The sequence below is a fragment of the Aulonocara stuartgranti genome, assembly GCF_965226115.1.
Source record: "Aulonocara stuartgranti genome assembly, chromosome: 22".
NCBI lineage: Eukaryota > Metazoa > Chordata > Actinopteri > Cichliformes > Cichlidae > Aulonocara > Aulonocara stuartgranti.
The window spans coordinates 14,478,084-14,503,417 of NC_138957.1; the positions used below are offsets into that span (position 1 = coordinate 14,478,084).

Below are 25,334 nucleotides of genomic sequence, written 5' to 3' on the forward strand. Positions count from 1 at the left end.
TTACTTCCTCCGTTGCGGCACTCCCCTCTGTCTGTTGTTCTGCAGCTACGAAGGATTTACGCTCACTCTTGCAAGAGGATTTTCATACATTTACAATAAATAATTCCTGGATTTACGGTACCCTGATCCCTGCCGCTTTTGTGGTATTGATTTAATGCAGCTAAGCATTCAGAGCATTTAAAAATTCACTCACAGTATGCAGTTCGTTCAATATCATAATGATCTCTTTGACAGAGGTTGCGTTGCGCGCCGCGTACATGCATCGGAAACAGATGACATATTTACAGTTATGGAAAACTGATGACATTGTAAAATCCATTAATTGTAGCCAGAGCAGTTGTGAGCGATGCCATATTGAATAAGTGTACACACACTGGCATGTGTGCCATTGTCTGTCTCAAGGGCAAGAATACATGTATGTCCATAATGAGTTTAAAATCCGGGATCCCTGGGGACACAGTAAAGCCTGTGGCAAACAGGCACTTGGGGCTATTAGTTAGGGACTTATCGTCTTATTTCATACAGCATCATAGTAAGCTCCTTAAAGCAGACTTGGATCAGATGGACAATGCCGCACTATCCTACTGCATTATGAAGAAGTAGTGCCGCAGCACAGGACATGAATACCGTGCTAATCCTTCTCGCGTCTGATCCGCTTGTGTTCTGACGTGACTTCATACTGACCCCAGAAGCTAACGTGACATTTAAGAAAATGAATCCCGGCATCCCAGCAAAGCCAGCGACTATCTCCGAGTTCACTGTGTGCTGCAGAGTTAGAATAAATTCAAAAAATGCGTGGCATCCACACAACAAATGCTCAACAGGAGGAGGGGGAGGAAGAGACTGGACTCACCTCTCGGCGCATGGCGCAGTGGACGGTGATGATAACAAAGCCTTGAACAGAGTCAAAGACGGCAAAGAGAACCTAGAGGAGATAAATGAGATGCTCCTGTTAGTTAGTGCACATTTGTTTAATACTGCAGTGGTTCTAAAACATTTTAAACCATGGCATCCCCCTTAATTTTAAGTTGTTTTATATTACTGTGCAAATGCTTAAACTTCAACAAACCATTGAATGAAATAAATGCAAGCACATATTAACTAACTGTATCGTACTTGTTTCCTTCAAAAGTAAAATTAGCTGAGAGTGCAAAATTTAAAATATTATAATATCCGCACTTGAATTCTCTGTAGTGTACCACATGGTGCTGTGGCACCCACTCTATTGTTATTTTGTGTTGTAATGAATCATTAGAGAAACCCTCATATAATAACAAAATGAGTCAGTAGTCATGATTATTCATAATAAATCATCACAGTCAATACTCTCACTCACTGTTTGTGTTGCTTACTTGTGATCTTGACAGTGGGAATTGCTTGTTTTAAAGTAAAATAAGATTATTTTCATATTGACCTATTTTTCCACTGGCCGGTTCTTTATTTATACATGATATTATTTGTCCCCAAATTTGCTAATTTGTCAAGATATGAGACTCGAACATGTAGACTGGGAAAAACAAAAAGTCTCTATTTTTTATGGTTGTTTCATTTTAACAGTGAGAGACAGAATATTGCTTAAAAATCCAGAAAAAAACATGAAACTCATTTGCATCTCTTTGAGTGAAATATGTATTTGACCAGAGACATTTATTTGTAGTTAGTCACCAGGTTTGCGCACATCTCAGGAAGATTTTGGTCCATTCCTCTTTACAGAAACTCTAAACCCTTTAAATTTGGCTTTGGGTTGTTTGGAGGAAGAATCAGCTTCCTCCACAGATAGGACTGAGATCTGGGCTCCATGACCTTACCTTGTTTTTTCTTTAGCCACTATTTTGTTGCTGTGGAGACATGTTTTGGGTCATTGTCATGCTGGAAGTCCCATCCAATTCAATTCAATTTTATTTATACAGCACCAAATCACAACAACAACAGTCACCTCAAGGTGCTTTATATTGTAAGGTAGACCTAACAATAATATATATAGAGAAAAACCCAACAATCAAATGACCCCCTTATGAGCAAGCATGTTGGCAACAATGGGAAGGAAAAACTCCCTTTTAACAGGAAGAAACCTCCAGCAGAACTAGGCTCAGGGAGGGAGGCAATCTGCCGTGACTGGTTGGGGTGTGAGAAGGAAGGCAGGATAAAATACATGCTTTGGAAGAAAGCCAGAGATTAATAACACGTATGATTCACTGCAGAGAGGTCTATTAACACATAATGAGTAGGAAAGGTGACTGAAGAAGAAATACTCAGTCCATCATGGGAATCCCCCAGCAGCCTACACCTACTGCAGCATAACTAAGGGAGGATCCACGATTCACCTTCAGTGTTCTGGCTTAGGGAATGAGGCCCTGTCCACTGGTTTCTCAGTGCAATGAGGTTTTCCTGTACCCTTAGCAGAAATACAGTCCCAAAGTTTAATGTTTCCACCTCTGTGCTTGATTGTGGGGATGGTGTTCTTTGGGTCATGCTCAACTTTTCTCTTTCAAACTTAAGATGCGCCTTCATGAGCAGGGGGACTTGTAATCCTGCAACATTTCAGTCCATTATTGGGGAATGTGTTATCCGTAGTGTTCCTGGTGACTGCGGTAAAACTTCCTTCAGATCATTAACAAGCTCCTCCCGTGTAGGTTTAGGCTGATCCACCACCTATCTCATGATCATCCTCACACTATGAGCCATGATCTTGTACGGAGCTCCAGACCGAGGACAAATGATGATTATTTTATATTTCTTCCATTTCTGAATATTTCCACCAGCAGTTGCCACATTCTCACCAAGTTTTTTGCCATTGGTCTGACGTCCTTTTATAGCTCTTTGGTTGTGGAGAGGTTGGGATGGAAAAAACTGATTAAGTGGACCGATGTGCTTTATGCACATAACAAGTGGAGATCAGGACTATCTATAATTGATTGACTGATTGATTATATATGATCTGCACACAGCCTATCTGTGAAAGCCATAATTCTAAGTTTAGGGGATCAAACGCTTATTTCACCAAGTCACATGAAAATAAATTTATAACATAATCTGATATGTTTTTTTCTGGATTGTTGGTTGATATTCTATCGCTCTACTGATATAAAAATAGAAACTGTTTATTTCTTCATAAGTGAGCAAACTCACAAATTCAGCAGGGGATCAGATAACTATTTCCAACACTGCATCTTTATTGTTTGACTATTCAAGAACAAACAGCAGTGAATGTGCAAATACTTCATCTATATCTGTGACACAGCAGGTGTTTCTTAAACTTTCAGAGGGCTCCCACCATTTAAAAGCAGCTTATCCATGGTGTCTCAAAGCTACAGATGAGTGTCTTGCATGCATTGGTGTTGTGAGACACATCACCTGGAAGAGTGTGGAGCGCCGGTCAGTTATGGCCAGGACCGCTGACATCCAGGTTAATGCTAGCAGCGGGAGAACCACACAGGAGCTCCACAGAGATGCCCTGTCAGAGAGGAAAGAAGGAGACAGAAGTCGGGGCAGAGGAGGAGGAAAGGAGGGAATGAACAAGGGATTCAGTCTCAAACCAAACCAGATGAGTCATATCTGGTAAGTCACATAACTCAACTTCTCACACACATACACTCATGTAAACATGGAGATGAGGCATAGTTTCACAGCAGTGGGCAATTTGAAACTGATTGGCACACTGGGATTTGAATCAGACTTAATATTCCCACCGATAAATGGAAGATGATGTGTAATCATGTAGATAGTTTTGGACTGGCAGTTGCTCACAATTACATAGTTGATGCACACTAAGTGCCATGCTGGTAGACTGTGAAGACAATGGGCAGAAGCCCACCGAGGAGGGGGAAGACAAGTCACTGACAAGTACTGACATCGGGTTTCTGAGGTACAAGAATGTGTGTGCATGTCTGACTGTAACAGCACCACAAAGATAGACACCAATTTAAAATGTTCATGCTGTCTGAGCACATATTCACGGTTTTATAACTGTCCAATAAAAAAGACGGACAGCTCCGTCTAGCTACATGGAAAAATACGCAAGTCCCCGTTGATGTGCAAAACGAGCAAAAGCGAATAAAGAACAATAAATTATAGTGATGTATCTGCTCTTCTCCTGTGAACTCCCTGTGGTGCTGACTGCGGTTGTAACCAAACGTCATAATCCAGCAGAGCAACAAACTCCAAGAAATTTTTACATACAAGAAATAAAAATAAGAGTAAAAAAGAGGTATGATTCATATGAATTGAATGTTCCATAAGACTAATAAAGCTGATCCTACGTTTTACATATTAAAGTAGCATTTTTGCCCATCACTAATAAATCAATCTTGTGTGGGTGTGTGTTCTTTGCCTTGACAGCTTATACAGTCGAGCTAGTGACAATCTGTCAGGTAAATGTCAAAGTAAGCAAGTAAGTAAACCACCTGAAGTCCAATATGACTTGTATATGTCTGAGACTTAGGTATAAGGAACAATGACTATAGTCAGGGGTGCACATAAGTGGTCCGCAGGTGCACATTCGCTGTCAAAATAAAAGACGTGCACCAGATAAGAAGTTGCCACGAGCGTTTGCGTACATATAAAAGGGACTGTTTTTATCCGCGACAGTGGGATTTTCACGGCATATTCTGCACCACATCTCTGTGCGTTCATCATTTGTTTGAAGCCAGCTCGCCTCCTGCAACCACTTTTCCGAGAATACGCGCTTCTTTTGCGGTTCAAACTCCTTCTGACATTTCTTTGGAGGTGGAGGAAAACCAAAGTAATAGCTTAAAGGAGCTTGCTTATTCGAAAACTTTAAGAGTTCTAAACAAATGTGTGTCCTCCTCCAGAAAATCTCATGTACGCAAATGCGCGTTACAACTTCTTATCTGGTGCGGGTCTTTTATTTTGACAGCAAATGTGCACCACTTATGTGCACCCCTGACTATTGGATGGTTTGGAAATTCATACAAGTTTGCTATTCTACTTCTTTTCTGAGCCAATATGTAACGATAAAGTCGACTTGTCTTTAGCAAGGATCTAGGCAACTGAAAAACATGAAAAATAACCCTGAGTGTGAAAGTTTACAGGTCTTCCTGATTATGAAACCATTAAAACAATCCTCAGAACAGAAGAAACAATCCAGTGTTTGAAAAGAAACTGCTATGAATCTTTTTTTAGCAAAGCTCAGCAAAGAAAACACATCTAACAAGACATTTAAGATTTTTTAAGTGATTTTTTTATTTTATTTTATTGCCTTGATTTTTAGTATTATTGTTATTAGTAGCAGTCTATGTATTTCTTTTTAATCAGTTTTATTAATGGTTACAATGAGATTTGAATTGTAAATAATCTTATTTGTCTTACTTGGCCTTTGTGCAGCCCCTCAGCTCACAAACTTTTTTAAAAAAGCCGTTTTAACTCTTCTTCATCTGTTTAAATCAACTTTTTTTGTTTGTTTCTGATTGGCCTGCCCATTAAAAGCAGACGGTGGGTGGGGCTTATGTGTTCACAGAGAGAAATCTCTTTTTTGTCATTATAATAAGAATGACACCTTATTAAACACATACACCACTAAACTTATATCACTAAACTTGGAGCCAGGTTTTCCTTTTTCTCACATGTACGTGATATTACGTGTGTTACTGTGAATATTTACTTGATCTGGTTAATATGAAATCCACGTTTATGCAAGTACACTACTCAAATAGTTTGCTTCATTAACAACCTTTCTGAACATTTCGTAACACAAACATGATTAAAACAAACTTCCAAATATGGTTCACAAATATAGCTTGACAGGGGTCAGATTTGCTTAGTGCAACCAGAGGAAATACCACTTTGGATGAAAACATGATCTCATTAAATTGCAGCGATAGTAGAGCAGGTGTTTTTCCTTTCATTACTTAGCCAGATCCTGCATCATAACTGAAAGCCAGAGATTACAAAAGATGTAGGAGAGTGAGGGCAATGGAGAGAAAGAGAGAGAGAGGTGAAGATGGACTAACATGGCGCTGCTGGCAGTCGAGTTGGACATAGCGGTGCTTGAGATCACGCCACACTTGGAGCATTTCAGGAGCAGTCGGCTACGCGCCTCCGCTGGGACACTTTAGGACATGTACAGACATACATACATAAACACATACACGCACGCACCCAGGTGAAGAGGACAGGAGGTAGGTAAGGGTGTGGGATGTGTGGGAAGGACAAGTACCAGTTATGACAACAGGTGAATGTGCCGGTGTCACAGTTGCAAAATAACCAAGAGGAAAAAGTAAAGAAAAAGAAACATAAAGAGAGAAAGTGGACACAACAAAGAGAAGAAATAAAAAGAAAAAAAGAGAGGGGAAAAAGGGGGAAGGAGAAAAGAAAGAAAGGAAAAATTAAAACCAGATCTTAAAAAGTAGCAGCAATGAAAAACAGTCAGAATACAAAGATCGATTCAGAGCAAGTAGAGGGAACATGAGAGACGGACATTGTAATGTTACAGCAATCATGTGGATTAACAGATTACAGTGATGCAGACAGGAAGTACCGGTGCAAGTACCAAAAATATATTCCCCGGCCAGTGCAAGCAGGTCTATGTGTGTGTTTTCATATTATATATATATATATATATATATATATATATAATTTTTTTTAATTTATCTTTTTTTTTTATATCACTGTGCAAAAGCAAAAGTGAAGCTTTCTGACTCCTTTGGTTGTTTATTTACTTACAGTCGACCACTCAGACAGAAAGAGAGAGTGAATGTGCGCACGCTTGCGTGTGTATATACTGAATTTGAGTATATACGTGCAAGCAGAGAATGATGGGGCAGTATGTTGCTATGCTACATTAGCGTCCCAGCACAGCTCATTGCCTTGTTGCCAGCCACATCCCCATGGCTTCATAAGGAAATACATTACGCTAATGACAGCTTGTCCTGTTAGCAACACGACCAACTGTGGTGCGTGCGTGTGTCTGTGTGTATGTGTGAGCATTTTATTTCTGTAAACACACTTCTGAGAATCGGGGGATGAAATGTGCTTACTGCTCGGATAAGGCCAAGGACTTTTCATGCGACAAAGGAGGATACACCTGTTCGTGTGTATTTTCGTGTGCGCGTAGGTGTGTTTGTACACAGCGACTGGTTTAATCTCAGGTTGCATCACCGGGTAACAAAAGCTAATCAACCCCCTGGAGAGCAGAGCTGTACTGTTAACCCTTGATGCTACGAACAAATTAAAAGTTCCATTTGTGCACTACTGTATAGACGTTGGAGGAAATGCAACGGCATAAAGAAAAAAAGGAGAACAAATGATGGAATCAATAGGTGTAAAAATTAAAACATGGATTTTTAGATGTGGGAGTGCCATTCAGAATGAGAAAGATGATGAGCGCAGCGAACTACTTTAATACAAACAACGGTGGAGCTAGAGACATATGCCTGTATATTGTGTGTATGTGTGGGTTAGGATTCAATAGTATAGAAGGTTTAATCCACATAATCCAGGTATTTATTGAATGTAATTAGATTTCCATCTGCCATTGATTTTCACATCCACTTTATTCGGCGATGTCACTTCAAGCACACAAAACTAGATGGGTAGCGTATGTTAAAGCGAAGTAAAATGCATTGCACAGAGCAACAAAACACAGCAGATGTCTTGTCATTTTGTTGCCAAATTGGATCATATTTTTTCTGTTTCTTTTCCTTTTTTTGTATCATTTTTACTGAAGGCACAGATGTACAGGTAGGTGTACGTGCTCAGACCCTCGAAAGCATTTCTAGTTAATTGCCATGAATACTTTGTGCTCCTAACTTTGTCTGACAGCAGGGAAAATGTAACTAATGCAGCAAATGTGCGTGGATGGACGTGTGTGTGTGTCTATGTGTAAGTATGTGTGTGAAGTGCAGGCAACTTACCCAGCACGCTGCTTTTTAGACTTGTCTGAGATGCCGTCTCGAGACATGAGCTTGTTAAACACCACGATTCCAATAAGCATATTCACCTGAGAGACAGAGACACATTGCTGTGATACAAGAGTCGAGAACAGGCGATCAAATGGCTTTGTATTTTCTTTTATTAATGTTTCACAAGGTTGAAGACAACTTTGTAAAAGCCGCATAGACCAAGTTGATTTTTAATTGTCAATAAAATTAATGAATGTTTATAAGCCATTAGTAATGGTATATTTTATCTGTATTATCTCTGCTAACCACTTTGTGATTTTGATAGCATTTGCATGTGTGTCATCACTCTGTAAACATTCGATAGCTCAAAAAGTTTTGAATGAATTTTGATAAAACTCTGTAGGGATGTAGAGTGGGGTCACATCAACAAGCCATTAAAATTTGGTTTACATCACCAAGGTCTTCCAGGTCAACTTAAAGATTTATTGATTGAAAACTGACAAAAAGCCATAAAACTATGATTTGGATAGAAAGTGCCATATAAAGATTTTAAATATCATGTCACATGACCTCTGACCTCTCCTTTGAGGTCAATAGATTGATAATAATAAGTTATAATAATGTTACAGAGCTATTTATGGCAATGTTTCCTGCTGCTATTGTTTATGTTGACAACATACAGAATGATATGAGGGGATTCTAAATATTATGCCATTATATTACAGTGGGGCAAAAAAGTATTTAGTCAGCCACCGATTGTGCAAGTTCCCCCACCTAAAATGATGACAGAGGTCAGTAATTTGCACCAGAGGTACACTTCAACTGTGAGAGACAGAATGTGAAAAAAAAATCCATGAATCCACATGGTAGGATTTGTAAAGAATTTATTCGTAAATCAGGGTGGAAAATAAGTATTTGGTCACCTCAAACATGGAAAATCTCTGGCTCTCACAGACCTGTAACGTCTTCTGTAAGAAGCTTTTCTGTCCCCCACTCGTTACCTGTATGAATGGCACCTGTTTGAACTCATCATCTGTATAAAAGACACCTGTCCACAGCCTCAAACAGTCAGACTCCAAACTCCGCCATGGCCAAGACCAAAGAGCTTTCGAAGGACACCAGGAAAAGTATTGTAGACCTGCACCAGACTGGGAAGAGTGAATCTACAATAGGCAAGCAGCTTGGTGTGAAAAAAAATCAACTGTGGGAGCAATCATCAGAAAATGGAAGACATACAAGACCACTGATAATCTCCCTCGATCTGGGGCTCCACGCAAGATCTCATCCCGTGGGGTCAAAATGATCATGAGAACGGTGAGCAAAGATCCCAGAACCACACGGGGGGACCTGGTGAATGACCTGCAGAGAGCTGGGACCAAAGTAACAAAGGTCACCATCAGTAACACACTACAACGGCAGGGAATCAAATCCCACAGTGCCAGACGTGTTCCGCTGCTGAAGCCAGTGCATGTCCAGGTCCGTCTGAAGTTTGCCAGAGAGCACATGGATGATACAGCAGAGGATTGGGAGAATGTCATGTGGTCAGATGAAACCAAAGTAGAACTTTTTGGTATAAACTCAACTCGTCGTGTTTGGAGGAAGAAGAATACTGAGTTGCATCCCAAGAACACCATACCTACTGTGAAGCATGGGGGTGGAAACATCATGCTATGGGGCTGTTTTTCTGCCAAGGGGACAGGACGACTGATCCGTGTTAAGGACAGAATGAATGGGGCCATGTATCGTGACATTTTGAGCCAAAACCTCCTTCCATCAGTGAGAACTTTGAAGATGAAACGAGGCTGGGTCTTCCAACATGACAATGATCCAAAACACACCGCCCGGGCAACAAAGGAGTGGCTCCGTAAGAAGCATTTGAAAGTCCTGGAGTGGCCTAGCCAGTCTCCAGACCTCAACCCCATAGAAAATCTGTGGCGGGAGTTGAAAGTCCGTGTTGCTCGGCGACAGCCCCAAAACATCACTGCTCTCGAGAAGATCTGCATGGAGGAATGGGCCAAAATACCAGCTACTGTGTGTGCAAACCTGGTAAAGACCTATAGTAAACGTTTGACCTCTATTATTGCCAACAAAGGTTATGTTACAAAGTATTGAGTTGTATTTTTGTTATTGACCAAATACTTATTTTCCACCCTGATTTACGAATAAATTCTTTACAAATCCTACCATGTGGATTCATGGATTTTTTTTTCACATTCTGTCTCTCACAGTTGAAGTGTACCTCTGGTGCAAATTACTGACCTCTGTCATCATTTTAAGTGGGGGAACTTGCACAATCGGTGGCTGACTAAATACTTTTTTGCCCCACTGTATATCTTTGCTATGCAGTAACGGCTATAAGAGTTTAAATACATAACAATTTGAATAGATGGTGGTTTGTGAACTTTTAATAAAAAAAAAACCCAACATGTTTATTATTAAAAATTTAAGTGGATTTACTAAACAATAAATGCTACACATGAGCTTTATCTACATAAGAAATACAAATAATAATAATCATACTAAAAATGATGTCTGTCCGTATCTTAAAATGGGTTTCAAAAGGGCAAATAACAAAAGCTTGTACTTTTACTTATTTTTACTGCACTACAAACTTCTTAGTCTTTTAAAAAAGGCAAAAGATACTAAAACTAATATCTAGAAGATACAACATTATTCCCCTAAGAGTAAATACTGTCCAGGGAGAGTGAGCTGACTTGGCCCTGGGGTCGGTTGAATAAAAGCATCTATTTATGAACTATACAAAGTATTATGTATACTATTGAAGCCAAGCATAGGCTTTTTTTCTAAAGGTTTTATTACTTACTAATTCCTACGTCAAATTATGTCATGCTTCAACTAGCAAAATCTAGACAATCAACATATTAAGTTACATGAACAAATTCAGCTTTAATTTGGTGAACTGAAGGTAACAGACATTCCTTTCATTGGTTTCATCCTACTCCTTCTATCCACATAGCACAGGACAGAAGTTTTTTTTTTTTTTTTTTTTAAATGAGCAGGTCCTGTACTTTTCTTAACCTATAATTATGGCAGTTCTGAAAGCTTTAAAAAACTGCTTCTCATACTTGTTTCTCTTACTAATGAGGAGTCCGTTGTTAAGCCTGCCAAACATCTGGGTTATAGCGGTGACCCAGTGATACAGATTCAATAAGACGCACTTGCACATGGCTCTGAGCCGAGGCTTGCCACATGTAGACCCCTTCTACTTTGAAATCCTGCCCATGTGGGAGATTTCCTGTGCTAGCGACATGTTCGTCATAATCCTGATTGCCAGCATTCACTCATACGCGTTCTTCCATCAGCCACGGGTTTCTCTGCCTATTCTTTGTTTGATCGTTTATCAGGTTCTTTGGGAAGTCTGCTGGAGGAGCGAGCGGTGTAAGTGACAAGTGATTTTCACACCCTGATGCGTACCTACACAGCTCCTACAATGCATTCCTATTCTTACCAAGCTCTTAAACTGAATGTCTGCCTGAATACCTCCTTCAGCTCATGCCAAGAGCTGCTACTAGCTAAGAGGAAAAAATCCATATGCTGAAAACATGTCTGCCAAAAATTACAACCACTAAGCGGCTGAACAGTTAGAGTCTGACATACACGTACCATGTTAAATATTTGGTTTTCACATCCTTTGCAGAAGCCTAATTTCTGCTCAAATCCCATTTCTTAGAAATGAAATGGAAAATACTCATATTTCCTTTCACTGCATATAATAATAATCACAATAATAATAATAGTAATAATAATAATTGTTGGGTCTAAACTCAGACCCCGCTGTATCTAAGACTTATTCCCATGAAAGAAAAGCAAGGCAACAACGTTCGATTTCTTGCGCAAGGGAGGCCTCTCGTCTGTGACCAGCACGTTGAAATGACCACACTGGTGGCCTCCTCTCGCCGCCTTTTATTGACAAACTTCAAACAATAGTTTACAAAACACCTCCCCTTGCAACCCCCCTTTGGTTACAAAGACAAGGCACTGTATGTAAATGTATACACTGAGTGTGTGTGTGTGTGTGTGTGAGAATGTGTGTGTGTGTGTGAGAATGTGTGTGTGTGTGTGTGTGTTATGTGAGAATGTGTGTGTGTGTGTGTGTGTGTTTGTTGGTCAAAGGGTCATAAAGAGGGTAGTCTTCCCCCACACCCAATGTATGGTTTACCAAAGATAACACAGTGAAACCATACAAAGGGTAGGAAGCTCTACCAAACATCAAACAGATCTTCAAGTTAGGATGTATCTACAATAAAACCTCCCCCAGCACAGAGTGGCTGGAGAGGTGGTCAGGATCAAAGGAATGGCTTTGATCCTACTGCTTAAATTAAGACTATACAAATTTAAGAAACACAATGGCGACATTCAACAATTAGACTTAACAATAATAATATGTCATTATCTGGTAGATGACACTGCATGACAGATATATTGTATTATAGAGTGTGTAGTGATTTAAAAAGATACAGTCAATCACAGAGCCTTCCTGATCAGTTCAGTCAGTCTGTTGGTGTCTCCAGCTGCGATGCTGCTCCCCCAGCAGACCACAGTAAAGTACACTGTGCTCACCACAACTGAGTGATGGAAAATCTCCATCATTTTGCTGCACACATTGATGGAGCTCAGGTTCCTCAGGAAAAAGAGCCCGCTCATCCCATTTCTTTAGTATACAACTTCTGTGTTGGTCTTCCAGTTCAGTCTGTTGTCACTGTGGATGCCCAGGTACTGGGTACTCCTCCACATTAATAGCCTATGCCATCACAGACAAAGCTGTGTAGCGGTCCACCTCCCTCTGGACTCGATCGCCACCTCTCTGGTCTCATTCAGATTCAGAAGCAGATGACTTCTGCCACACCACTCCACAAAAACATCTACTAGTGCTCTGTACGTCTCCTCCTACCCATCACTAATATATCCAAACACTAGAACTGTCAAGAGTATTTGCGTATGTGCCATGACCTGGAGTTGTACTGAGTCTGAGGTGTACAAGGTGAACAGGAATGGAGACAGCACAGTCCCCGGTGGAGCTCCTGTACTGCACATCACCAAACTAGACAGAGCATTTGGTGGATCATCAGTATGGTACATGTGGCATTTACGATTCATTAAAAAAAAATCTCTTTCTCTGATCTCTTCCAGTCTCGCGTGTGCTACTGACAACTACCTACAACGTGCCAGACTGTGACAGCACTATTGTCATGCCAGTCATGTCTGGCCCAGGCTCTGTGAGTCAGCACCATCCTGCTCAGCTATTTGCCCAAGGCCAGGTTCATTAATTAGAGAAGAGTCCTGTGGGAAGGTCTATGTTTCTCTGCCCAACGCCCTGCTCTCATTACAGCTGTTTGTTAGAGTGCGGCCCCAGCAACAACACCAGGGGGCCAGGTACCACGTAGCAGCTGGGGTGTGGAGCGTACTTTGACATTGCGGAGGAGAAAAGCTGGAAGCGCATCAAGACATACTAGGCACTGAAAAATAACTTTAAGCAAGTTGGTGGGTTTTATGAAACTGCTCCAACTTTCGAAACTTGAATGTTTAACTTCTTCATCTTATAACTTATTCAAATACGCTTTTTTAGAGTCATGCATTTTGCATTTTTTTAAATAAAGCACCAACCTCGCGAGTATTTAGAGTTTTTATACAAGTGTATAAACACTATTTAATATTTTCAATTAAAGGAATGCGATTTATTACTGTTTTGCATTCAGTTTCAGACTATGTAACCTTTAAATAATAACAGTGGCATTGCAAGACACTAGATTAACATAATGATGAATATTCAGCAGCACATAATCCTGTATTCCCTTGTGCCTCAAACTGCAGCTTGCAGAAACTGTCTAACTGCTGTTTGCTTGTCAGGGATTTACTTCAAAATCATGCATATCACTCTGCACACCTGTGCTGTCTGATCCATGTTTCCTTCCTGATGTGTACTGTACGGTACATGTGCAAACAACAGAGGAAAAGAAGCTATAAACGGACACACACAACAGCAACGCCAGTGGCAGCAATTACCAAACTTTAATGCCCCATCCAGAGTTATTAAGCTTAGTGGTGGCAATATCTACCCAGGGATCCATTTAGGAGAAATTAGCTGAGCCACATACAGCAGCACACAGAAGCAGATGATTAAAACGCCTCTGAGATACAATCAGTGCACTCAGTTTTGCTGTAGTACAACACAGAAGTATATTTACTTCAACATAAAACCGTCTGCTTTATGGCAACTGGCAAAAATGAAGAAAGCGCACATTATTACGTTCCGTGGAACACAAGTTAGCTGCATATTTAGATCTGAAAATACCACTGGACCATAATAATGCTTAAAACATTGGCTACAGAGCCCTATGCTTTGAAAATGCATATAACAGTGAGAGATTCGGGGCTAGAGCTGCGATGGAGGTCCACTCTTGCGCTGCATTGCCGGCAGCTCTTGTCAGCTAGAATATGTTTTTATTTTTTTCTGGGCTGACATTTTAGACTCAGCGATCAAAGCGCTCAGCTCATCATTGTGTCGTGTACACCCTGGGTGTGTATGCTTACATGTGCATGCGCGAGTGAGGAAAACCCTCAGAGGTCAACATGCATTTGCTTTAATGCCCCAAGCTGGGAGGCTAACTTTGCAAAAATATTTGGAGAATATTTGTGCCATGTGACTACAGAGAGAGGCCGGCTGGCTGAGAGGAAAGTAACTTCGTCATGTAGATGGAACCTGACTCCTCCCTTAGTCACGGTCCTGTTGGCTTCCCATGATGCACTGAGTGTTTCTTCATTCACCCTTTTTAATTCTATATGTGTTTATAGACCACCGTTTATACACCATTACTAAACGCTGAATCTCTTCCAGTGTGGATTTTGTCCCACCTCCAACTGCTCACAACAGATGGCTGCCCCTCTCCCTGACCCTGGTTCTGCTGCTCCTTTTAAAAGGGAGTTTTTCCTTCCCACCATCGCTAATTGCTTGCTCACAGGGGAACGTCTGGTTGTTTGTTTTTTTCTCTATTATTGTAAGGTGTTTATCTTACAGTATAAAGTGCCTTCAGGCAACCATTCTTGTGATTTGGTGCTATATAACTAAAACTGAACTGAACTGAAGCAGTGACGCACTCACCAATACAATGACAGCAGCTGGCCCAACAAAGGCATAAAGCAAACCGCCTTCCAACGATAGCCAGCAACTAGTAGAGGGAAAAAAAGAAAAAAGGAGAGGTGTTAAAAAAGTGCGTAAACACAGAAAAATCACAGCATGTAAAATATCACGTCGCCAGATTCCGGTCTCACATTTCACTTACTGTGAGTGCCAAGTACTTAACAAAAACAAGTAGACATTCAATTAAGTATCACATTAACTCCAAATTTCCTTGGTGAGGGATAAAGCCTTTCAATGTGTGGTTAAGTGCCTCTTTCTGTAAATAATGCCCTCAGTGCTGAGCAAATTTATTATGTACATTACCTAAAACATATCCTCAAACTGGAAATTTTATTTGGTTTTTGCAAGCTAGTGAGACTTAATGAGCTTAAATGTGTCCTCCAGTAATGTCATCAGAGCACGCGGAAACCCCTCTGTCATCTTAATTACAGCTCAATAAAGAGAAAGCTTAAGATGGAACCCCCCCCCCAAAAAAAAAAAAAAAAAACCTCCACAAAGCCCTCACGTTAAGTAAAATATGGGAAAGTGAACCTTTTTAAGATGCATTTTATTGACTGGGTACGTAATGAAGCTTTTTTGTGTACATTTTGCTTAAAGGTCAGCCTAGCTGCCTTGCATTTTCATATTCTTGAACAAAACATTCAAATCATGCTTCACCTGTTTGACGTGGTTATTGAAATGCCTTAAAGGTCATTTTGCGCTCACACTTGACAGCAAGGAGATTAATTTTATATTGAAGACCTTAAAACTATTAGTTTCTCACTTGAATGACAGAAACAAGCCATTTGGCCCTAAGCTGGAATAATTTCCTTAATTTATGAGCAAATTTAGAAAATCTAAATCTTTAATTCTTTTTTCAGTGGTGGAGTTGCTGGATATTGAGCCATTGCAATAATATTAACAGAACCACAAAAATCAAAAGCTGATTAGCTGATTAGTTTTTGACGATTAAGGTTTTCACACATGATATGTAAATATGTTTTATTTAACCTGCCGATCAGAGCTGGTTTTCAGGGGGTTAATGTGTCCCTGCAGTGAACAGGACTGTCAATGTTATACCATGCCCACTACATAAGCAGCTAAGATGTGTTGCGTATTGAACATAGTGCATGCTGGGATAGGCAACTGTCCTCCTGTGGCACAGAAGAAAGAAATATACTATAGCAACTGTATGAATAGATACATGGATACATGGAGAAAAGACTGATGATGTTGATGTAAAAGAATAGATTTGGGGTTTACACACTCAGCTGTTTATAACACACACGGCTGCTTTGACTGAATAAACTAAATACATAAAAATACTCGCCTATGAAATAAACTTTAGTTTGAACACCTCAAGGGGAAAAACACTTGCATATTTTGATTCATCAGCAATGAGGCCAATGAATGGTACTCTGCCTCTAGCCCACACAAATGCATGGTTGAAGCTGGTATTTAGTGATGATATTCACATAGACTGAGACAAAGTCAGGAGGTCTGGAAGCAATACTCACTAGCTGGCTGTGCCGTAACCTCTCGCTCTGGTGAAACCCACTGACACTGCTACAACAAGGGCTGGAAGACCTACAGACAGACATGGGGAGAAAGATCAAAAGTGTGAGACAAAAGATAAAAGAGAGCCTTAGTGGGGACGATGAAGCATGTCAGCCCAATAAGATTTCCCAGTATGAACAACTCTATAAGGCTCCTTTCATTAAAATGCTAAGCAGCCATGCAATAGAGTGTAATATGAATGTATGATTCAAAGTGACTGGGCGCTCTATAGGTAACCCCAGCGCTCTGTACTTCCTGACATGAGGTCTAGCTACAAGCATGAAAACTGGGGTTAGATAGATGGAAGTTATTTTAGTCATAGGCGACGCAAAGCACACAGTGTGGGTGTGTGCAAGCAGCACCAGGAGTACTTGAGCATATGAGATTTAGAGGCAGTTTGTAAAAATGCAAGATATAACTAGGAGTGGTCAATAAGTCATACAATAATTAGCTAAATCAAGTGATGTGTGTGTGTGTGTGTGTGTGTGTGTGTGTGTGTGTGTGTGTGTGTGTGTGTGTGTGTGTGTGTGTGTGTGTGTGTGTCTACGCACAAATGAGAAGGAAAGAGAGTGAGACCAAGTGTCGCAGAATGCGTGCCAGAAACAGAAGGAAATATGCCGGGCCCTGTAATGAGCTTGGCTCTGAAATATTCATGTAATTAACAAAGCTGTGATTATGGCTGCAAATGAAAAGCAATTAGAAAAAGTCACATTAACATTAACAAATAAGATGGTGGAGAGCCAGGCTGATCCACTAACCAGCGAAGTTTCAATTAGTCAACATCATCAGTCTAGCATTTAACTCTATGTAGGACGGCAAACCGCGCACCTACACTTCAGGCTTACACGGTCTGCTGCTAATCTAACGCAGATCCGGTCCCGCCCCGAAATCTCCCGTTGCCATGGCAACCGATTTCAATCACATAATTTGGGGAAGAAAATTGGGAAATGGACGAGAGGAGGATAAGCTGTTTGATCCTCTCCACTATGCTCGACCGTTTCACGCTTTCTGTGTGCATCTGCAAGTGTGTCGGATAATTGAACAGCTGGCACGCGCCCCCGCCGTGCGCCCGGAGCCTTCCTCGCGTTCTGTAACTGCACAGCGTATACATTTCGCTCTGTATCAGGTTAGGGCATCAGTGACTTGGCAGATTAGACCTGTGGGATCAATATCAAGTGAAATGAAATGGGTGTGGGGGTTGTGATTTTTTTTTTTTTTTGTGCTATCTCACTGCTCATCTTGCTAGGGTTGTGCTGATGTTATCATATGTTTTGATTAACATCCCATCTAACATCCCTGCTGCCTGTTGAGTTATCAGGTCGTCTAGGTCACAGCATAATAGAGTGACATGCGGCACTAATGGGGGAAAAAAAAAGTGACATAGACTCACAGGCGGAGAGGAGAGAGTTTACCTGTAAAGAGTGACACCCTCTGAGAATGTGTATGCATGAGACAGCTTACACATGGGGCTTTGGCTGAGTTAGATAAAATTACAGTAGAAAGCTGTAATGAATGCCTTTTGGGAAATGAAGCAGCAAATAACAGCATACGGTGAAGAAAAATGGGATTTAAATTAGAACGGAGCAAATGAAGATTGTTAAGCATAATACAGCCAACAATTTCAACACTATGGCATAATAAACTGTTACATTTTCATGTAAAATAAGCCTGTCCTGCTGCTCTCCATCACCAATGCATGTCACACAAGAGTGCCTCAATCAGAATCCAATTCATGAAAGGGTCTTCATTTGCCAAGCTGACAATCCTCTGGCATCCGAGGATAGCGGATGTTTTCGGTAAAAGAAACGGCAGACACCTTTATTATCAGCTAAGTGTAGAGAATGCCACCATTATATTGGATGTGATAATTCATGCATTCTGCATTTTGAAACAAACGCCGTGCTTTCTTCACTGGAATTCACAAACGCGCCTGTCAAAGTGTTCAGATTTCCAGGAAAATCATGGCAACGACAAACAAGCGCATAGCAATACATATTAATGCTTATGGAGGGGAGTCAGGAGAGAATTAATGAAGTCACTGTGTTTGTGCACTCAGTGTGATCAAACGTGCTTCGCGTGTACAGTCATGCAGTGTTAGACTCATGAACAAAAAAGTGACTTTTTGATAACTTTAACATTAAATGAAGATGGACGGTTGTTGCTTTGATTCAAAGACTTCCAATCCAGTGTCTTTCTAGTTGGTCGGCTTAAAAAAAAACACTTTTGGGGGTCATTAAATGCATTGAATCTCTAGTAAGTTAAAGACTCAGCTGGTCATTATTAACAAGTAGCTGTTACTGTGTTTCCAAAGTGCTTTGGTACATTGTTCTTTATATCAGGTGGTAAAGTTCTAAGGACGGAAGATGCCCTTCCCAATGCAGCCCATAAATGCAGAAATACAATTCAACACAGTTGCAAAAGGCTGTTTCTCACACAAAACCTTGATGAAAACAAAAAATGTCAATGAACAAATCACCGAAACAGCCGTCAAAATAAACAGTTCCTCTGATGCTGTGAAAAACCAAGGTGGTCGAAATGTTTAGATGTTCTGTCAGAAAGACAGACAGACTCCCCTTAGCTGCTGAGTTCCAAACAGGTTTCTACGACAAGTTTTACTGACACTGAAAGCCTCGTGAGCCAGACTAGTATTTTTCTGAGTATAACTGACAACAACTTTGCATCAAAGCAGCCAAGTTTGAAGATTCCTTTATCTCCAGCAAACACGATGGAGCATTTGGTAATCGTCGTCTTCTTCCGGCACACGGTTGACCTTGTAACATGTTTAACTGATCAGGATCCTCCACGTTCAAAAGTTGCTGCAACTACAAAGATTCTTTAAATGAGTTTGCCAAAAACGTGTGACTTTGCTTGGCAGATTTACATAATTTTAGAGACTTTTCAGCATGGAGTGTATGACAGTTTATACACTGAAATAATTCCAACATACTTTAGAAAGAGGGGGAAAAAAAAGAAAAGGGAAACTGTTCAGCTATGAAAGCGCATTATCTATTTTGATCACAAAGACACAGAAAGCAGTAATTGTTCAAATTGTAGACAATTGGGCTTTGATTTGGCGAGATGTGATAAAACAATCGCAAGCGCTAACAATGAATGAGAAATGTTTTTTTCTGCTGTGCGCAAATAACAACATGTTGTGAATGATTTCACATATTGTTTTGACAACTTGAACTATTATTTAAGAAGCGAGAAAGACTGCGATGAAGAGAAGCGAGCTTCACCGGCTAAATGTATCTGCAGTTGCAATTAAACAGACAAGAAACAGCAACAAAACGACAGAATGAATCAAAGATGCAGATTAGCAGAGCAGCGTTTTGAAAAAAACAAAACAAAGCATGCTCCGTGTGCTGGAAATGAGAATCTTATCTTTTGAGGTTTTGCAGACACGTGATCGTCAAACGTGATATTAACTTGTCTTCTGGACATGTGAGAATCACAATAAAAAAGTAGAATGAAGTGCACAGTGCCCTAATCACACAAGCTTAGATGCTGGTCAGTGACCATCTGGCAACCACCTGTTGTTAGGGAAAAAATTGTGGTTGCTGGAGGTTGATGGCAGTTGCTGGGAAAATAATTGTTAATGCCCCAGTCACACAGGTCTACACACTGGTCAGTGACCCCCATTTATCCCTAGCAACACACCTGTCACTATAGGCACTTGTGGAAATCTACTAGGAACCAAAAAAAAAAAAAAAAAAGGATTTTGGTGTAGCATCTTTTTTTATACCAATTTTACCCAGGGGGAACCAATGACATCCAGGATATATGCATTTTCCCCCCCTTGCAACCAATATGGCAGACAAATGTTGAGCAATATCACGCGAGAAAACTCAACAGGAATAATTTCAGGGGTGATGCATGCAAAGGGCTATTACAATCTTAGCCCAGATTTCAGGTACATTTATTATCACATTTTAACTCATATTCTTCTCCCGCTTTCTCCTATCAGCAAAAAACCAACCTTAAAGCCCCCCCGAAATATATTTTTCTGTCAGTGAAAGCAGCTTGTACTCCCTGTCTGAGTGAAAAGGTAGCTGTAATAATGTCAGATCAGCAAAGAATGTGGCCCCTTTAGCTTCTCTGTTCAAACAGGCAGAGTTTGGGAATGAAACTGTAATTATGGAGGAAACTGAGTCGGTTTTATTACCACAGATCAGTGACACGGGCTGTGTCTGTGTGTGAGAATCACTGCAGTCTGGTACAGTGCATGCCAGGAACCAAAAGATGATGGTACAAAGAAAATGCGACAGACTTGCATATCTATGGCAACTACTGTGACAGCTACACTAGCTTAGCATATTGCTGAACATTCAGGTAGGCTCTATTATTAATTATATATTAATTTTTTTCATCCACTTTGAGGTGACTGAGCTTTAGGACCGTTACAGCACTGCACACTATTTTAAAACGTGTGATACTGTGTGGACTCACCCCAGCCGAGGCACAGAAACCGCTTGCGAATGAGTCGTGACCTCATTTTGCCAATGACTGCCAGGTAGGACTGCCACGCCTCAGTCAGCACCCAGCAGAAAGATGCCAAGAAGAAGAAATGCAGGAAGGCAGCAGTCACAGTACAGAGGCCCTAGTGAATAAAGAAAGTAATCGAGAGAGACAAGGGATTACAACACACGGAGAGGTGCTATTTAAACAAACAAACAAACAAAAAGTTCTTAAGAAGAGACGTCACGAATCATCTTTTAGGGTTTGGCAGGGGAATATGAAACCTCCGCAAAATAGAAAGTACAAAGTCAAAAATACTGAGTGGAAGAACACGAGTTCAACCTGGCACTGCTGTGTGGTTGATCGATGCTGACCACCACACAGTTCAGCCTTGCTTAGTCAGAAGACTTAGAATGCCTGCTTTGAGAACTCCACTGTATGAACTTTGTCTACTTCTGAACCCTGGTGGTTTTTGGCAGTTTTGTTTCTAGGCAATGGAGGCTTAGTCACAAGCACTATTATTGGAATCACAAGCACATGGACAAGAATTCCTGTGAAAATTCACGTGTAACTCAAAGAGCAGAAAGTCATTACCTTGCTAAGCGTTTGTGATTGTCCGACCAGAATTAATAAATTGGAGGCCAGGATGGAGAGGCAAAAATTCACCAAGATGATCGATCTCTCCGACCGGATATACCTAAAAGCAGAGTAACGAGAGACGGGAAAGAGGGAGAAATGACAGGCGTGTGCGGTAAGCATTAATGACAGACTGATGGACTGAACAGTGACTTTCTGGACATTGCAGAGACATTAGCTTGAGTTTGCCATCTGCTGCGTGTAATCAAAATACAAACTAATCACCACCTCCCCCCCACCGTAGTTGAACCATTTGTTCCTTATTAGGCCTCGTTGGAGTTTTTGGCAAAGCAAATGACAGACACAAAAGAGACTTTGCTAGTGAGAAAATGACCACTGTGAGCACAGTTGATGTATGAATACTGACACTGCCATTACTCTATCAAATGTGTCTCTCAGTGTGTTTGTGAGCTCTCACCTCCAGAAGGCAGCATATATTAGCAGCAGGATGAGCAGAGCGGTGCAGGAGATGCCGCACCCCACCATAAGGGGCACAGAGGGCATGCTGGTAGGACCCATGTCCTAATAGCGGGAGGAAAGAACAGAAACAGGAGAGGGAGAGAGACGGATACTTCAGTGCAGTTGCAAGGCATTACAAGAGACATGTACCTGCATCAAAAGAAGCCTGAGTATTTCGCTCTTTTCAACAAAGCACATCTCAGTATATATCTGTTTGAACTTGAACGTGCTGGTCTTGCTATCGAGGTTTTGTTCCAGTTGCTAGGAAACATTCCCAAACTGACTGATTAATGATGATGGCGCTTATGCCACTGAAGCTGCATCAACTGTGACATCGACATTTGATAATGCTAACATGTCTATGAAAGCGAGCTCTGTGGCCATCATTAAACACCAGATAACGTAATTGTTGCTGCTTTTCTGCTTTAAATATCCACCAACGATATGATAATCAGGAGCCACTGAGGAAATAATTAACTGAAACAAAATTAAAAAATAAAGCTCACCTACAGCATCTTTTGCAGGACCAACTAATCCTTGCATTAAATTTACATCATCAGTTTAATGAGGCTTAGCGTTAGTTTAAGCAGGCTACAAAAAGCTGAGCCACTCTCCTTAAATATCACTTAATGCAGGGATGTCAAAGTAAACACTAAACTCCCTTTTCTATTAGTGCAAAGACATTTAATTAAACATTCAATAACTGGCATGTTTTATTACAAAAAAAAGACATGCAATTTCAACTGTGTCTCAATTTTCAACATTGATAAATGTGTAAAATTACAGAAACGCTTCTGTTAGCTCATTGTCCAGATTGTCCTGTAATTATAATAATGTTCTTTTTTCCCTATAGTAGAGATGGCACGATACCACTTTTTTATGTCCGATACCGATACCGATATCATAAATTTGGATATCTGCCGATACCGATATGAATCCGATATAGTGTTTTTTAATCAACAAAACTGTTTTTTAAATATCTTGCTGCATTTTGTATAAGTTCATACTCAAGTTTAAAACAACAACTACACTAAAGCTATTCTGTTATACCTGTATGCAAAAAAAAAAATTTCATAGTTCAGCAATACTGATCAATCTAATAAACTTAAACCTACCACATCCTCCCTATTCTGGTATTTTAAAGAGTACTTAGCATAAATACTAAGCAACCTAACTAATAGGGTTCCAACTCCCAGCAACAACAAAAATAAATAAATAAAAAATAGGGAACCACCCCTCACGCACCACCTCATGATGCTTAATCGACGTAATCAACCTTAATTTGATGCAGTGTGAAAAAAAATGCACAGAAATCAATTATTTTTCAAGAAATATTAAATAGATTCAACATCTTTCTTCAACAAAATTGCAGACTGCACAGATGGTACCTTCCCAAAGGAAAAAGTACTATAGCTTACTAGGGTATATATATTAGACTTAATAGTTACTATATACAGTAATTGACTTCTATTCATTTTACATCAAATTAAAACTTTGGGTGTCAGATAATTATTTATTAAAAGCTAGACATTTTAAATGAGAATAAGAAAGAAAAATATGTCTTTGTGCCCCCTTTTCCCAGTTAATGCCCTATCGGCCCCCCTGGCTAAACTTTGCTAGATCCGCCCCTGCACAGTTACCAGCGTCAGCTACATAGAAAAAGATCCTCGAGTAGAAAGTAATATTAAATAAATTCTAACAACAGCTGATCAAGCTTAAACGTGCTGCTGTTGTTCAGCCGCTGGTTTCCTCTTTCTGGTGCAAAGTGGGCCAAAAGCAAACTAGAGACACGGACTAGCGACAGAAAAGCCGATCAGCTGATCGTTAAGCAGTTTCATGATTGAAGTAGCAGCAAGAGGAGGCAGTCGCTCCATATATCGTTTGTTAAGCTTAACGCAGGAATGCTTTACAAACATTCAGAGATGGACTTACACACTTGCTTTACTTCTCTCGGGATAACTTTGTCGGAGATGAAATGCCGGGTTGCTAGCGAAGCTCCAAATGCTATCCAGACCACCGACAGGTCCTGCATGCCACAGCCGCTCTATCACGTGATGCATACTGCTCCGACGTGCTAATGTTCTGAGGTGAGTTACGGCGTGTTGCAAGTTTTGTGAGGTGCTTTCGTGATATTTAATGGATCGGATTACATTTTTTATTTTTCTCCGATATCCGATCCAGTAATTTAGGTCAGTATCGGACCGATACCGATACGTAATATCGGATCGGTCCATCTCTACCCTATAGTAGAAAAAAAATTCTATATCAGATATAATAGTTACTTGTTATTTAATAAGTTAGTTATCTGATTATCTATTACTTAACTATTTGTTGTAATATGAATGGTATGAATTAATCTTTATCAATAGGAATCTATATGCATTCCTTCACATTTCCCAAAGCCTTCCAGTGGGCCATATTGGAGTCTTTGTCAGGCCAATTCTGCCCCCCCCCCCCCCCCGGCCTTATGTTGGACACCCCAACTGTATATGTATACTATCCCACAAGTGTTGATGACTCTGCTTTTTCCTTTCTACAAATCCACTCTCTCTGAGGCTTGTTGCTGTGTTTAAGCTGCTTTAGCCTGTCCACAGTTTCAGCACATCTGCAAGCTGCTTTACAACCCACCTCTGCCTCAGCTCTGCCTTTAAAGCTCTAACTTAATTAATCAACCTGTTGTTACCGATGCCTGCTCTGTATATTACGTATGCGAGTTAAAAGGTAGTGAGGTACCAGAACAGAGCTATTCCACCAAGTGCAAATGACTGCAGATTAAAATATGACTCTCCTTCATACCACTAGAACGAACTGTTTCTGTGATGACTGACCAATGCTGCCAAGACACAGAGCTAGCTTTGACAAACACTCACTTTACACTTGCTGTGTACCAATTATACACTCATTTGATGACTTCTTATGCGCGAGGGTAAAAGTACGAGACCACAGCGCATAATTAAGTGATTTAGGTCATGATGTACAGCATACCTCTGCTCCTGAGGTGTGCCTTTGAAAGCATGAGGAACAGACAAATGAAGCCGCGTGGAAAGCATGCACCCCGCCGCGTCCCAAATGGGCTTGATGTTTGGCCCGCTTTTAAGTTCTCAATCACACAATTTACCTCAATTTACCCCCCGCAGCGACTATCCTTCCCTTTCATCCCAGAGATTTATCACTGTACGTACCCGTGGCACAAGGTGTCTTTTACTGCAAATAAAGCACATACTTGA

General features: G+C 40.6%; 1 protein-coding gene across 22 annotated transcripts in view; it reads right to left on the bottom strand.

Moving 5' to 3' along the window:
- Positions 1 to 25,334, bottom strand: part of adgrb2 (adhesion G protein-coupled receptor B2) — a 258,133-nt gene that overhangs the window by 31,226 nt on the left and 201,573 nt on the right. For 20 of the 22 annotated variants that reach the window (XM_082522234.1, XM_082522244.1, XM_082522247.1 and 17 more), the window contains 9 exons: positions 22,067 to 22,170; positions 21,607 to 21,709; positions 21,004 to 21,154; positions 16,515 to 16,584; positions 14,980 to 15,046; positions 7,872 to 7,957; positions 5,970 to 6,068; positions 3,355 to 3,454; positions 854 to 925 (listed from right to left, as the gene is read on the bottom strand). In XM_082522234.1, coding sequence (XP_082378360.1) covers positions 854 to 925; positions 3,355 to 3,454; positions 5,970 to 6,068; positions 7,872 to 7,957; positions 14,980 to 15,046; positions 16,515 to 16,584; positions 21,004 to 21,154; positions 21,607 to 21,709; positions 22,067 to 22,170 — 852 coding nt within the window. The remainder of the gene's footprint in view (positions 1 to 853; positions 926 to 3,354; positions 3,455 to 5,969; positions 6,069 to 7,871; positions 7,958 to 14,979; positions 15,047 to 16,514; positions 16,585 to 21,003; positions 21,155 to 21,606; positions 21,710 to 22,066; positions 22,171 to 25,334) is intronic. The other 2 variants (XM_082522243.1, XM_082522246.1) reach the window with 1 other exon arrangement.